The sequence below is a fragment of the Eleginops maclovinus genome, chromosome 12 (genome assembly GCF_036324505.1).
Source record: "Eleginops maclovinus isolate JMC-PN-2008 ecotype Puerto Natales chromosome 12, JC_Emac_rtc_rv5, whole genome shotgun sequence".
Taxonomy (NCBI): Eukaryota; Metazoa; Chordata; class Actinopteri; order Perciformes; family Eleginopidae; genus Eleginops; species Eleginops maclovinus.
The window spans coordinates 29,327,106-29,342,608 of NC_086360.1; the positions used below are offsets into that span (position 1 = coordinate 29,327,106).

Here is a 15,503-nt window from a genome sequence, read left to right on the forward strand (position 1 = left end):
TGTTAGTCACCGCTCCCTGTCCCCTGCTCCGGAGGTCACTGGTTTCCTGAGTGTGGTTCTGGTGGTTCTCCTGGAATAAGGTCTGTGGTTAACACGAGCTGTAGAGGTTTGACCCACTGGCGTCTAAAGAGAATATGAGTAATATTTCTGAGACATCGAGGTTTCCTCAAATCTTAACATTTTATTCCTCATTATTCTCTATTATTGCTCTGATCAGATGTAAGTCTTCATCATTAGATCATCAATGATTTACAATTGTCCCAAAAGAGAGGCGGGTCCCCACAATGCATGAACACACACACACACACACACACACACTCTGAGAGGAGGAGAAGATTAATTACTCATCCTCTCTGAGTTGGAGCAGCTGATCTTCAGGTTGGACTTTTTTATTTAGTAAATCTGGTCTTTGTTATTTATACCACTTTAAGATCTGAGGAGAGAGGAGCCGACCTTAAACTGGTATTTAAAGTGTATTTCTGCTGGACTGTTCCACTGTGAAGTCTCCCGGAGCACCTGTCCGTCCTCAGGTGAGTCTCACCGGGAGATGGAGCTTCCCGCTTTCTGCAGCGGCTGCTCGGCGTCTCATTCCACGCTCAGAGAGCCTGTTCCCCGGCTGCAGTCTGCACCGCGGCCCGGTCCTCTGCAGCCCCGCAGCGGCAGCTTCCTGATCCGGGACATCTTAGCGGACTGTCTGCCCCTCTCTGACCCGGGACCGGTCCTCTGTGACCCGGGAGAGTTTCAGGATAAAAGTCTCAGCAGCTCCTCTTCTGACATCGAATCCAGAGGTAAATGAAAACAAATAAAGGCTTTTATCAGAGCCAATTTCATTGTTCTGCTCATAAATACTCCAGTGGGTTTATCTTGAACAAGTTCATTATTATTCTTACAGTTTTAAATATGAAGCTTTGATAATGAATGAATGCATTCATTATGATGAGTTCAGTGGGATGCAGACTGCATCATAACCTCGGATTATAAATGAATATATTATAAATATTCAAAACAAAAACAGCTTTTTTTATTTATTTGATTTCGTTTTGAGCCATTTATAGCTTTGATTTTGAGTCGAATTTTAAATAATATGAATATAGGATTTCATGTGTTCATTACTCTGATCCATCAGGAAGGGGAAATAAAGCAAATGATTAAAAATGTAGAAATCTTTACATAAAATAATAAATGATCAAGTTTCAGCTGCTTGTTTTTCATTCTACACATTATTTACGAAGAATAAACATAAATGTATATATGTTCAACTTTTCTGTAGCCTTTGATTTAATAAAGAGCTGATCATTAATAAGACAACGTTCAGATTCACTTCATGTCTTATTTCTCGTAGTCTACGTAACAATTTGAAAGCAGGACAGAATTAATACACACATTTATTCTGAAATATCACAGATCTCTGATCAGATGTGTGTCTTATATCTGCTTTACTTCAACAGAACACACACTCCGATCTGAGAGGAATATTAATGACATTATGTGTGTCAGGGTCTGAATTCTACGGAGGCCGACAGGTGCCAACTGTCTCTGTCTCTGTTGTTTGAAACTCACCTGAAATGTTTTCTAGTGATCACATGACTCCTTCTGATGTCACTGCAGAGCTGCTGTGAGCTAGCTCGCTAACGTAGCTAACCTTCAGATATCCTTCAGACACACACTTCCAGTTCAGAGACAGACTCACTCTGAGACAGAGTCCAGCTTTATCATCCTGAACGTCACCCAGCGCTCCGGACCCAGCTGTGTGCGTCTCTCTTTAGTGTCCCCTGGTCTCCAGCTGTGTGCGTCTCTCTTTAGTGTCCCCTGGTCTCCGCTGTGTGCGTCTCTCTTTAGTGTCCCCTGGTCTCCAGCTGTGTGCGTCCCTCTTTAGTGTCCCCTGGTCTCCGGCTGTGTGCGTCTCTCTATAGTGTCCCCTGGTTTCCAGCTGTGTGCGTCTCTCTTTAGTGTCCCCTGGTCTCCAGCTGTGTGCGTCTCTCTTTAGTGTCCCCTGGTCTCCAGCTGTGTGCGTCTCTCTTTAGTGTCCCCTGGTTTCCAGCTGTGTGCGTCTCTCTTTAGTGTCCCCAGGTCTCCGGCTGTGTGCGTCTCTCTTTAGTGTCCCCTGGTCTCCGGCTGTGTGCGTCTCTCTTTAGTGTCCCCTGGTCTCCGGCTGTGTGCGTCTCTCTTTAGTGTCCCCTGGTCTCCAGCTGTGCGCGTCTCTCTTTAGTGTCCCCTGGTCTCCAGCTGTGCGCGTCTCTCTTTAGTGTCCCCTGGTCTCCAGCTGTGCGCGTCTCTCTTTAGTGTCCCCTGGTCTCCGGCTGTGCGCGTCTCTCTTTAGTGTCCCCTGGTCTCCGGCTGTGTGCGTCTCTCTTTAGTGTCCCCTGGTCTCCGGCTGTGCGCGTCTCTCTTTAGTGTCCCCTGGTCTCCGGCTGTGTGCGTCTCTCTTTAGTGTCCCCTGGTCTCCAGCTGTGTGCGTCTCTCTTTAGTGTCCCCTGGTCTCCAGCTGTGTGCGTCTCTCTTTAGTGTCCCCTGGTCTCCAGCTGTGTGCGTCTCTCTTTAGTGTCCCCTGGTCTCCAGCTGTGTGCGTCTCTCTTTAGTGTCCCCTGGTCTCCTGCTGTGTGCGTCTCTCTTTAGTGTCCCCTGGGGCATGAGTTTTGTTTGTGTTTCTATATGTGTATATGTTTCTGAAGCTGCAGCTGTTCCTACTATCTGCCGGTGTACCATGTTTGCACTTACCGGCCACCATATAAATCAGACTGAATAAAATACACCCCCCCCCCCCTCCCTCCCTCCCCCAGTGCAGTGCGGGCCCCCGGACGCTGGGATGGAGCGTCTGAAGAAACCTCGGAAAGCTCGGACGGCGTTCAGCGACCAGCAGCTGTCCCGACTGGAGAGAAGCTTCCAGAAGCAGAAATACCTGAGCGTTCAGGACCGTATGACGCTGGCTGCAGCGCTACAGCTGAGTGACGCACAGGTGAAGACCTGGTACCAGAATCGCAGGTAACACACACACACACAGACACACACACACACACACACACACACACACACACACACAGAGGTTGTTGTGTAACCATGGTCTCCTCTGCAGGACTAAGTGGAAGCGTCAGTCCGTTGGGTTGGAGCTGCTGGCTGGAGCCGGCAGGATGTACCTTCCCCCCCACTTCCTGTTTCCACCAGCCCCCCCCACCCTGGACCTCTACCTGTACCGAGGCCACGCCCCCCTCCACCACCAAGCCCCGCCCCTACTGAACTAGACTCTTGATTATGAACTAATAACACCAGGAAGACTTTTGGTCCGCTGCAGGGAGACTGGTTCCCATCAGGCCCGGTGGGAATGTGCGGCTCGTTCTGAGGGAAAACAGATCCAAATCTGGAGCGGGTCCAAATCCCGGGGCAGATACTCGAGCTATTTCTATCTTAGCATTGCGACATTTGTGTTGTGGTGTTGGAATAATTGTTAACCAATCAAACACATCTTCCTCATAGAGAGCGATCCCACTTCAAGCTCATGAAGGAGCTTCAGGTCCCTGAACGCACCATCTGGGTTTCTGTGGGTCTGCTGCTCTGTGGGGGGTCACGGGACTGATCCGGACACCAGGTATTTGGTCTGCAGCGAGGACAGCGGACGGGACGTTTCAGGAGAACCCTGAAGACTCTGAGATTTAACTGAGTTTGATCGATCACAGGGACGAGTTCTCCTGCCGACTTATTTCACTTTTTAAATGTTCAATAAATATCCAAAAACCACCGTCATGTTTTTGTACCATGTGATGGTCCGCCACGTTACCGGCTTAATTACAGGAGGCGGGCTTAATTGTTGGGGCGGGGCTTAATGAGGGTTATTGGCAGTGGGCGGGTTATACTGAGCGACTCAGACTGAAGGTGGATCTACTTCTCTTTACAGAGCTCAGAGGCACAGAGTCTCCTACAAAATAAAACACAAACCCGCAGAAATAAGAGCGCAAGAAACACTTTATATCAAACGGTTTTTATTTGTTCAGTCGTCAAGTCACTGAATCTGAAGTCGCCTGCTCACACCTTCTCTTCACTCCTCTTCCTCCCCTCCGGTCTTCTTCTTCTTCCTCCTCTTCCTCTCTTTGCCTCCCTCCCTCCCGTCGGAGAACTCGGAGCGCAGCAGGCTCTCTTCCCTGTGAGAGGAGCTGAACACACCGACAGGTTCATTTAAACTAATGATCTGCCTGAGAAACATGATATATTGATTTGTCTCTTCTTATTCTATTGAAATATAAACTATGTTCGTCCAATGATGAAGAGTTTCATACCTTATCATAAAACATGAATTCATGTTAACAGCAGCTGAGGCTCATGGGTAATGTAGTGTTTAGAGACAAAGAACAGATAAGTGTAAACAACACACACACACCTCTGTAATTATGTCTCTACTGACGTGTGTGTGTGTGTGTTTGTGTGTGTGTGTGTGAGGTCAGACTGTGTCCAGACAAGCCCACTGTGAGGAGCAGCTGTTGCATGTGTATGTAAAGGAGTGTGTTGCTGTCTGTCAGCTCAGTAGGGGGGTGTGTGTTAATGAGCACACACACACACACACACACACACACACACACACACACACACACACACACACACACACACACACACACACACACACACACACACACACACACACACACACACACCTCTTCCCTGCTGCCTTCTGGGCCCCCCTCTTCTGGTTCTTCTTCTTCTGGCTCTTGGCCCCGGGCCCAGAGGCCTCGGCTCTGCCGAGGCCCTGCGGAGCGTCTCTCAGGCCGAAGCTCTTGGCGGTGTGTCCCAGGTGGAGGTGCCGGATGTGGAAGATGTGTTTGAGCGGGGCGGGGTAGGTGGTGTAGGACCGCAGGAAGGACTGCAGCGCTGGAGAGCAGGAGGGGAACAGAATGGGGTTAGGAGGGGGCTCGGGTTAGGAAACTCTCCAGAGACACAACACACACCTGAGATCCACCAGGCTGGGTCTCTGGGGATCTCTTGAGACAAAGGACCCAAACGCTCTTTAAACAGTACCTGCACCCCTCTTTATTAAATATGAATCATATGACAGTTCTGTCCCTCCAGCTGTTCATACCATCAAACTCAAACGCTGGCTATAGCATTAGCTTTCAACTGTAGCATTAACCATTAGCATTAATCATTAGCGTTAGTCTAAAACGTTAGAATTAATCATTAGCGTTAGTCTTAAACGTTAGCATTAGAATTAGCGTTAGTCTTAATCGTTAGCATTAATCATTAGCGTTAGTCTTAATCGTTAGCATTAATCATTAGCGTTAGTCTTACTCGTTAGCATTAATCATTAGCATTAATCATTAGCATTAGTCTTAAACGTTAGCATTAATCGTTAGCATTAATCATTAGCATTAGTCTAAAACGTTAGCATTAATCATTAGCGTTAGTCTTAAACGTTAGCATTAGAATTAGCGTTAGTCTTAAACGTTAGCATTAATCATTAGCGTTAATCATTAGCGTTGGTCTTAAATGTTAGCATTAATCATTAGCGTTGGTCTTAATCGTTAGCATTAATCATTAGCATTAGTCTTAAACGTTAGCATTAATCGTTAGCATTAAGCATTAGCATTAATCGTTAGCATTAATCATTAGCGTTGGTCTTAAACGTTTGCATTAATCATTAGCGTTGGTCTTAATCGTTAGCATTAATCATTAGCATTAGTCTTAAACGTTAGCATTAATCGTTAGCATTAAGCATTAGCATTAATCGTTAGCATTAATCATTAGCGTTGGTCTTAAACGTTAGCATTAATCATTAGCATTAGTCTTAAACGTTAGCATTAATCGTTAGCGTTGGTCTTAAACGTTAGCATTAAACGTTAGCATTAATCATTAGCGTTGGTCTTAAACGTTAGCATTAGAATTAGCGTTAGTCTTAAACGTTAGCATTAATCATTAGCGTTAATCATTAGCGTTGGTCTTAAATGTTAGCATTAATCATTAGCGTTGGTCTTAATCGTTAGCATTAATCATTAGCATTAGTCTTAAACTATAGCATTAATCGTTAGCATTAAGCATTAGCATTAATCGTTAGCATTAATCATTAGCGTTAGTCTTAATCGTTAGCATTAATCATTAGCATTAGTCTTAAACGTTAGCATTAATCGTTAGCATTAAGCATTAGCATTAATCGTTAGCATTAATCATTAGCGTTGGTCTTAAACGTTTGCATTAATCATTAGCGTTGGTCTTAATCGTTAGCATTAATCATTAGCATTAGTCTTAAACGTTAGCATTAATCGTTAGCATTAAGCATTAGCATTAATCGTTAGCATTAATCATTAGCGTTGGTCTTAAACGTTAGCATTAATCATTAGCATTAGTCTTAAACGTTAGCATTAATCGTTAGCATTAAGCATTAGCATTAATCATTAGCGTTAATCATTAGCGTTGGTCTTAATCGTTAGCATTAATCGTTAGCATTAAGCATTAGCATTAAACGTTAGCATTAATCATTAGCATTAGTCTTAAACGTTAGCATTAATCGTTAGCATTAAGCATTAGCATTAAACGTTAGCATTAATCGTTAGCGTTGGTCTTAAACGTTAGCATTAATCGTTAGCATTAATCGTTAGCGTTGGTCTTAAACGTTAGCATTAATCGTTAGCATTAATCATTAGCGTTGGTCTTAAACGTTAGCATTAATCGTTAGCGTTGGTCTTAAACGTTAGCATTAATCATTAGCATTAGTCTTAATCGTTAGCATTAATCATTAGCATTAGTCTTAAACGTTAGCATTAATCGTTAGCATTAAGCATTAGCATTAATCGTTAGCATTAATCATTAGCGTTGGTCTTAAACGTTAGCATTAATCGTTAGCGTTGGTCTTAAACGTTAGCATTAAACGTTAGCATTAATCGTTAGCGTTGGTCTTAAACGTTAGCATTAATCATTAGCGTTGGTCTTAAACGTTAGCATTAATCGTTAGCGTTGGTCTTAAACGTTAGCATTAAACGTTAGCATTAATCGTTAGCGTTGGTCTTAAACGTTAGCATTAATCATTAGCGTTGGTCTTAAACGTTAGCATTAATCGTTAGCGTTGGTCTTAAACGTTAGCATTAATCATTAGCGTTAGTCTTAAACGTTAGCATTAGAATTAGCGTTAGTCTTAAACGTTAGCATTAATCATTAGCGTTAATCATTAGCGTTGGTCTTAAATGTTAGCATTAATCATTAGCGTTGGTCTTAATCGTTAGCATTAATCATTAGCATTAGTCTTAAACGTTAGCATTAATCGTTAGCATTAAGCATTAGCATTAATCGTTAGCATTAATCATTAGCGTTAGTCTTAATCGTTAGCATTAATCATTAGCATTAGTCTTAAACGTTAGCATTAATCGTTGGTCTTAAACGTTAGCATTAAACGTTAGCATTAATCATTAGCGTTGGTCTTAAACGTTAGCATTAATCATTAGCGTTGGTCTTAAACGTTAGCATTAATCGTTAGCATTAATCGTTAGCGTTAATCGTTAGCGTTGGTCTTAAACGTTAGCATTAATCGTTAGCATTAATCGTTAGCGTTGGTCTTAAACGTTAGCATTAAACGTTAGCATTAATCGTTAGCGTTGGTCTTAAACGTACCTTTCTTGGCATTCTGCAGCGACTCAGCGTCGGAGTGAACAAAGTTTTCAAACTCTGTCTGAAGAACGGTCGCTCTCTCTCTGGTCTCCTGCTCTAGAGCTTTAGAGGAGCTCTGAGACACACGGGAGAGACAGGTGAGAGGCAGACAGGTGATAGACAGAGGGGAGAGACAGGTGAGAGGCAGACAGGTGATAGACAGAGGGGAGAGACAGGTGAGACACACAGGGGAGAGACAGACAGGTGAGAGAAACACAGGTGAGAGACAGACAGGTGGGAGACACACAGGGGAGAGACACACAGGTGAGAGAAACACAGGTGAGAGACACACAGGTGAGAGACAGGTGACAGAAAAGAGACAAGTGAGAGACAGACAGGTGAGAGAAACCTTGATAAAAGAGGAATCTGAAACTACAGAATCTCAAACTGTTTTGAGTGCTAACAGTGAATGTATTTCTCACCTTGCTGTGGTATTTCCCACGGCCCTTGAAGGTATCGTCCATCATCAGGCTGGACAGGATGTCCTCCAGCTTCATCTCTTCCAGGCTGAGACACAACAGGAAGTGGACACAGTTAGCATTTAGCACAAAGCTGATGTTAAAATGACACATGGAAAAACTGCTCCGGATCTCAGGACTGGCTTCTGGTCTCTGCTGATTGGCTGAGAGACAGTCAGTGAAACACACCTGATGTTGTGATTGGCTGAGAGACAGTCAGTGAAACAGACCTGATGTTGTGATTGGCTGAGAGACAGTCAGTGAAACAGACCTGATGTTGTGATTGGCCAGCTCGGTGGTGAAGGCGGTCTCAGACGGAGTGAGGAAGAGGAGACTGCTTCCTCGCCCTCCGATACGAGCCGTACGGCCGACACGATGAACGTACTCTGCTGCTGCTGAGGGGGGGGTGAACTGGGGACACAAACTGGAGTTTAGAGGATGGAACGGGGAATGAGTCGGGGGTGAATTAAAGGTTAATGGTTACCTGAATGATCCAGGTGACCTGAGGGAGGTGCAGACCTCTGGCTGCTACGTCCTGAAACAAACAATAAACCAATAAACTCTCAGCCACAGAGCTGTGTGTGGGGTGTGAGTGTGGGTCTGGGGGGGGACCGACCGTACACAGCAGGACTCCAGACTGGGACACAGAAAACTCCTTGAACACCTCCGAGCGCTCCTGGTGGAGAAAACCAACGCACCATGTCAGATCCATGCTGTAGGTCAGGTTTCTAATAAAGCTTCCAGCCTCCTGTCTCTAAAACTCCAACATGGATTTGAAACGTCTTACCTCCTGCTTCATGTTGCCGTGGAGCCGCAGGAAACTGAGCGGGGGCTTCTGATTGGTGGAGAGCACAGCAGTGAAGATGGCGTGCAGGAACTCGACGGACTCGCAGCTCGACGTGAACACGATCAGTTTGTTGTTCTGAGAAAACTGAACAACAACAACAACAACAACAACAACAGGGATTAATCAAAGACTACACATTGAGATCTGAGGTCCTGGTTCTGGATCTATGGACCACAACAGCTGTTTCCCTCCATGTTCCCCCTCTGAAACTCCGGGGCCTCTATGTTTACACACTGACCAGCACACGTGAGGAGAACTGTTGATCATGTGATAGGAACATAACAACAATAAGCAATGCTAACGGCGTTAGCATGTGAATAGGATATCCAATGTTAAGTTAGCATCAATGCTATTCAGAGCTTAAGTTCTGATTTATGTTTGTTAATGTGACAACAAGCTGGAACGCCTTATAATCCCCTTCAATGGCTCCCGCTGCGCCTCCATGACGTCATATTAATGGATGTTCTGGATTTATATTTACCTTGCACTTGTGCAGGATGAAGGCGGCGAGGCAGACCAGGCGCACCTTGCTGGGCACCACCACCACGTACTGCTGCAGGGCCTCGGGCAGCGTGTAGCTCTCCGATTGGTCGGCTGAGCCCGGGTCCGTGGCTGGGCCGCTTAGGTCAGAGGAGGCGGGGTCAGAGGAGGCGGGGCCAGAGACGTTGATGGTGACCGGGTCGTTGAGACACACGTCTGCTAACCGCGTGACACCTGAACACAGCACGATGTTACAGAGACTTTGTGAGGGACAACAATCCCAGATTCAGGATCAATAAAGTGAAGGAAGTTCCTCAGGTGTTGTAATGAGCAGCAGTGTATATTTACCTTGTGTTAGCGTAGCCGACAGCAGAACGTTCTGCCTGCTCGGTCCGGTGGAGTTCAGACTGTTTAATATGACGGTCAGATCCTTCTCAAATCCCAGGTCCAACGTCCTACACACACACATACACACACACACACACACACACACACACACACAGTAATCATTTGGACAAAGATTTCTGAAAGACCTAGTCAGAGCAGGAGGGACATGGAGTTCCTCAGGGGTCCTTCCTTTGACATCAAGCTGTCTCCCAGAGAGGTCCGGGACTTTTATATTGCAGAGAAGCCGCAGTGAAAGGTTTGGTTTTATATATATATGGCTGCACACACACAAATAAAAATAAACCTGATTACCGGTCGGCCTCGTCGAGGATGAGCCACCGTACGGAGCTGAAGGCGATGCTCAGAGTGTTCCGGATGTGATCCACCAGACGGCCCGGGGTCGAGACCAGGATGTTGATCCCTTTACGGAGCCTGAGGACAGAGAAGTCAGGTTAAGTTTGCTGCATGCTCTCCAGAAGATACACCCGCCACATGTCAGTGTACCTGGCCTTCTCTGACTTTCTCTTCTCTCCTCCCATCAGGACTCCAGGGACGATCCAGGTGAACGGCTGCAGGGAAACAGAGTCAGCCGTGATCCTCAGAGTGACCCGATGAAATCAGATCAATGCTTACATTTAGAAATATATTATGCATCACCTTCAGAAGCTTCTGGAAGGTGAGAAACGTCTGCTGGGCCAGCTGCAGACAGACAGACAATAAAGGGTTACTCAGTGATGAAACTCTGCTGACTGAAAGCCAATCAGCGGGGAGAATCTCCCCCCGTTAGTGATGTCATGTATTCGTCACAGTGAGTCACAGACCTCTCTGGTGGGGACGATGATGACGGCCAGGGGTCCGTCAGAGCGGCTGACTTTCTGCTGGAGATCCTGCAGAGACTGGACCATAGGCACCGCATAGGAGAGGGTCTTACCTACACACACACACACACACACACACACACACACAATTCATATTGTGGGCTCTCAGTTCTTATCGATGCCAAGCCCCCCCACGCGATGATGATCAGAAATACTTGATTTATCCCAAATTGGGACATTTTTTAGTTACCGCAGCCAGACAATACAATATGAAGCACAGCAACAAGTTAGAAATAAAAATAAGAAATATATACAGTTCGTAAATAGCAGAGATGTGGACTGGAGTCACATGACTTGGACTGGAGTCACATGACTTGGACTGGAGTCACATGACTTGGACTGGAGTCATGATTTTAATGACTTCAGACTTGACTTGACCAAATTCGGCATGACTTGCGCCTCGACTTGAATACTATTAACTCGAGACTTGAGTCGGACTTTGCCTCTTATACTTGTAATGACTTGACATGTCTCGAGTCCAAAACTACAGTTCCTGATCACGGACATCCTTCCCTGCAATGCCCACTTGCGAAGCCCCGAAAACGTAAAGTGCGAGAGCCGGCAGGCGAGCGCGAGCGATGCAATCACGTGGCGGAGTTTGGCCTTTTGGATTGGATCAGGGATTTAACCAACGTGATCGGATAATCCCCGGGTTTCCCCTCGTTCATATTCACGATTTTCACCTACGGAAAATATGCAGTTGCGCCACGGAAGGGAAGCCTAGTCGAGAGCTGTCTGTCCGGTCTGCGTGTATCGCTCTCTCTCTCTCAAAGGGATAGGCGCTCTGCCTCTGTATGACCCTTATAGCAGAACACCAGATATTACGGCGTTAAGAGCAGTGACGTGCGGTGAAGTTCATGGCTGGTGAGGCACTGACGTCATCACAATCAGATTTGAACCTTAGAGCATCTTATTAAATGTTCATCTTATGAAAATTGTTTTAGTTTGGATATGCAATCCTCCATTCTAAAAGTAGGGTCAGGCGAGACGAAAAAATAAGCAAACGACTGCACTTGACTTAACTGTAAATTTTAGCTCGCTGTCACTTATTCTGCAGCGCACGAAGAATCACTGGACTCACTAGCACCCCCTGCCATGAGGCAGGAGAACTGCGTGCCTCACATAGTCTCTCTTCGCAGCGGTTTTGCTCAGCACAAGAGACACGTTACAGACATACAGTTGATAAAAAACACTGTATATTATATACACCAGCTAAAGTATGGAAATGAGTTAATATAGCCAGAGTGTTTGAACATTTTAATAGCGACATACAGACAGACAGCAGTTACAGTCTCACTGTATAGCATGTCAGCAGGTTGGTGCCTCACCGAGCAGCCGTTCTCAGTGTTTCAACGTGAATATGAAAATTCAGCGATTTTGGATCAAAATAATGTAAAACTGGTGAAATTAAAAGGAACATAACTTTATAATACAAACAACTGGATAAATATGATCATTAAATTGATTTCTTCATTTTACTTTTCATGATGACACACCTGCCTCCCCTCACCGCACGTCACTGGTTAAGAGAGTCTCTCTCTCTCTCCCTCTCTCTTTCTCTCTCTCCCTCTCTCTCTCTCTCCCTCTCTCTCCCTCCATTGTTTACTGAACTATTAAGTCTCTCTGTAGTTAAAGGACATTGTGTGTGTACTGTAACATGCTCAAGCACTGCTTCCAGACATCCACTCAGCTCATATGCCTCACTGGTCGAGGCGCTTTACTAACTTTATGGTCACTTTGGTGCCTTCCGTGCTAATACAATTCAAACCCAATGTTCACTCTCCCTTCTTCTCTGAGATACTTTGAAGGTCTTAGGGCGCATGTGTATATCGTAAAAGATTTCAGTACAGAAACACTGAACATATTTCAATCTGTATAAAATGAGACTGCAGCTTAGACTGATATGTTCAAATTATGATCCATAGTCTAATATTTGCAATATGAAGTGAAGAGTACATGATGACTTGAAAAAGATCAGGACTCCGACTTGGACTCGACTTGGCTTTGATGTGACTCGGACTTGAACTCTTCTCTGTCTTTACTTGGGACTTGACTTGGATTTGACCGCTAACACTTGGGACTGACTTGTGACTTGCCAAACAGTGACTTGGTCCCACCTCTGGTAAATAGTGCAATGATACGGAAGTGTATTGCTGCCACACAAAAAAATAACGTGATACTGAAAGGCTCAGTATCACGTCCAGTATCCCAGTATCTCAGTATCCCAGTATCCCAGTATCCCAGTATCTCAGTATCCCAGTATCTCAGTATCACCGTATCTCCGTATCCCAGTATCTCAGTATCACAGTATCACAGTATCCCAGTATCACAGTATCTCAGTATCCCAGTATCCCAGTATCCCAGTATCCCAGTATCTCAGTATCACAGTATCCCAGTATCCCAGTATCCCAGTATCTCAGTATCTCAGTATCCCAGTATCCCAGTATCCCAGTATCTCAGTATCTCAGTATCTCAGTATCACAGTATCCCAGTATCCCAGTATCCCAGTATCACAGTATCCCAGTATCTCAGTATCCCAGTATCTCAGTATCTCAGTATCCCAGTATCCCAGTATCCCAGTATCTCAGTATCTCAGTATCCCAGTATCCCAGTATCCCAGTATCCAGTATCCCAGTATCCCAGTATCCCAGTATCCCAGTATCCCAGTATCTCAGTATCCCAGTATCCCAGTATCCCAGTATCTCAGTATCACAGTATCTCAGTATCTCAGTATCTCAGTATCCCAGTATCTCAGTATCTCAGTATCCCAGTATCCCAGTATCTCAGTATCCCAGTATCTCAGTATCCCAGTATCACAGTATCTCAGTATCCCAGTATCCCAGTATCCCAGTATCCCAGTATCCCAGTATCCCAGTATCTCAGTATCCCAGTATCCCAGTATCCCAGTATCTCAGTATCCCAGTATCCCAGTATCCCAGTATCCCAGTATCCCAGTATCCCAGTATCTCAGTATCCCAGTATCCCAGTATCCCAGTATCTCAGTATCTCAGTATCTCAGTATCTCAGTATCCCAGTATCCCAGTATCCCAGTATCTCAGTATCCCAGTATCCCAGTATCACAGTATCTCAGTATCTCAGTATCCCAGTATCCCAGTATCCCAGTATCACAGTATCTCAGTATCTCAGTATCTCAGTATCCAGTATCCCAGTATCCCAGTATCCCAGTATCTCAGTATCTCAGTATCCCAGTATCCCAGTATCCCAGTATCTCAGTATCACAGTATCCCAGTATCCCAGTATCTCAGTATCTCAGTATCCCAGTATCCCAGTATCCCAGTATCCCAGTATTTCTTGATAATTGGCTAAGCCTTCCCAAATATTGTTGTCCCTGCATCCTGCTCAATTTAGAATAATGTATAATGTGTCTTTGACGGTAGCGCTACTATGCGGCCTCCGCTATCGCAGGATCATACTATCGACCTGACGGCGTGCAAGCGCAGGCATGTTTGTGTCAATCCCCTCTGAAAAATAAATACCGATTGATTAGGACATCTGATTGACACTACAATTTACAGATGTTCCCTGAACGTCTCATTATACACGTGTTGCAACAATAAACAATAGCTTGGTTCAGCACTACAGCCTGATACACACCATACCACCGTTCACCTGCTCAGCTGCAGGGTGTTTGGGTTGAGATGTTTTTGTAGACTTTCTGTATGCATTTCATTTTTTCATTCTAAAACCACAGATAGATTGTCGCTAGACATCGAGCATGCATTTCAGTGATAAAGCGCATATATATATATATATATATATATATGGTGTGTGTGTGTGTGTGTGTGTGTGTGTGTGTGTGTGTGTGTAGCCTTCATAATAACCTTATCCTCCGGACAGCGTCAGGTAAAAAAGTTGGTTAGCCTTCCCAAACCTGAGCGTCACGTCCCGCCTATGACCCCATGCATTTCAAAATCCTCCTCAAAGTACGCATAGTGATATCAATATCATCCACTGTGCTCCATGAGTTTAGGATCTCACCATGACTCAAACCAAGCTTAAAGTACAGCTTAATCGAATCGTGCAAACGAGCCGTAGTGCCTTTAGCTTCTGCTTCTCGTTTCGTTTTGTTTCATTATCACGAAATAACGTGACACTGAGCCTTTTTTTTGTGGCAGCAATACGCTTCTGTAAATGAAATGGAATATTAAATCAATATAATCTCAGGGTACAGAGAGGCTGTGGAGCAGAGAGGGGGGTTATAGCACAGAGTTACTGCAGAGGGCAGGAAGGTGCTCCTGAACCTGTCCTGGTGACAGCGGACCTGGAGCAGTCTGTTGGAGAAGGAGCTCCCTGTCCTTCCAGGTGAGGGGGGTTATCCATGATGGACAGCAGTCTGTTCAGAGTCCTCCTCTCCACCACAGCCTCTAAAGGGTCCACTTTGATGCCGATGACAGAGCCAGCTTTCTTAATTTATATGATGATGGTGAACTCACCTGAACCTGTCTGAGATCGGACCACAGCATCCCGACCCGCCAGTAGAACCGGGATCGTCTGCTTCTGAACGCTGAACACACACACACACACACACACACACACACACACACACACACACACATACACTAAAGTTTCAGAGGAGATGAAGGTGTGCTGTCCCTTTAAATGAAGGAGACAGGTGTGTGTGTGTGTGTGTGTGTGTGTGTGTGTGTGTGTGTGTGTGTGTGTGTGTGTGTGTGTGTGTGTGTGTGTGTGTGTGTGTGTGTGTGCTGACCTGGTCACCGTGGAAACATTGAGGACTTTGTTGAGTGTGGCCACCTGGACAGGAAGCAGCCAATCAGAGCGCAGAACTGTAACAGTTAATATATAAACAGATTGTGC

The 15,503-nt window shown here is 45.4% G+C and overlaps 2 protein-coding genes across 3 annotated transcripts in view; one reads left to right on the plus strand and one right to left on the minus strand.

The window, feature by feature from the left end:
- Positions 1-304: 304 nt before the first annotated feature.
- barhl1a (BarH-like homeobox 1a) lies at positions 305-3,239 on the plus strand. The gene is made up of 3 exons (XM_063897503.1): positions 305-788; positions 2,781-2,982; positions 3,074-3,239. The coding sequence occupies exons 1-3, from the start codon at positions 548-550 to the stop codon at positions 3,237-3,239; spliced, it is 609 nt and encodes a 202-aa protein (XP_063753573.1). The 5' UTR covers positions 305-547.
- Positions 3,240-3,957: 718 nt separating this feature from the next.
- The window catches only part of ddx31 (DEAD (Asp-Glu-Ala-Asp) box polypeptide 31), a 13,976-nt gene continuing 2,430 nt past the window's right edge, over positions 3,958-15,503 (minus strand). For both annotated transcript variants that reach the window (XM_063896392.1, XM_063896393.1), the window contains 16 exons: positions 15,397-15,440; positions 15,122-15,192; positions 10,611-10,720; positions 10,447-10,488; positions 10,294-10,358; positions 10,102-10,221; positions 9,751-9,857; positions 9,404-9,636; positions 8,863-9,006; positions 8,692-8,751; positions 8,560-8,610; positions 8,347-8,486; positions 8,040-8,124; positions 7,582-7,693; positions 4,641-4,854; positions 3,958-4,145 (listed from right to left, as the gene is read on the minus strand). In XM_063896392.1, the coding sequence (XP_063752462.1) occupies positions 4,031-4,145; positions 4,641-4,854; positions 7,582-7,693; positions 8,040-8,124; positions 8,347-8,486; positions 8,560-8,610; positions 8,692-8,751; positions 8,863-9,006; positions 9,404-9,636; positions 9,751-9,857; positions 10,102-10,221; positions 10,294-10,358; positions 10,447-10,488; positions 10,611-10,720; positions 15,122-15,192; positions 15,397-15,440 (1,713 nt within the window). In that variant the 3' untranslated portion in view covers positions 3,958-4,030. The remainder of the gene's footprint in view (positions 4,146-4,640; positions 4,855-7,581; positions 7,694-8,039; positions 8,125-8,346; positions 8,487-8,559; positions 8,611-8,691; positions 8,752-8,862; positions 9,007-9,403; positions 9,637-9,750; positions 9,858-10,101; positions 10,222-10,293; positions 10,359-10,446; positions 10,489-10,610; positions 10,721-15,121; positions 15,193-15,396; positions 15,441-15,503) is intronic.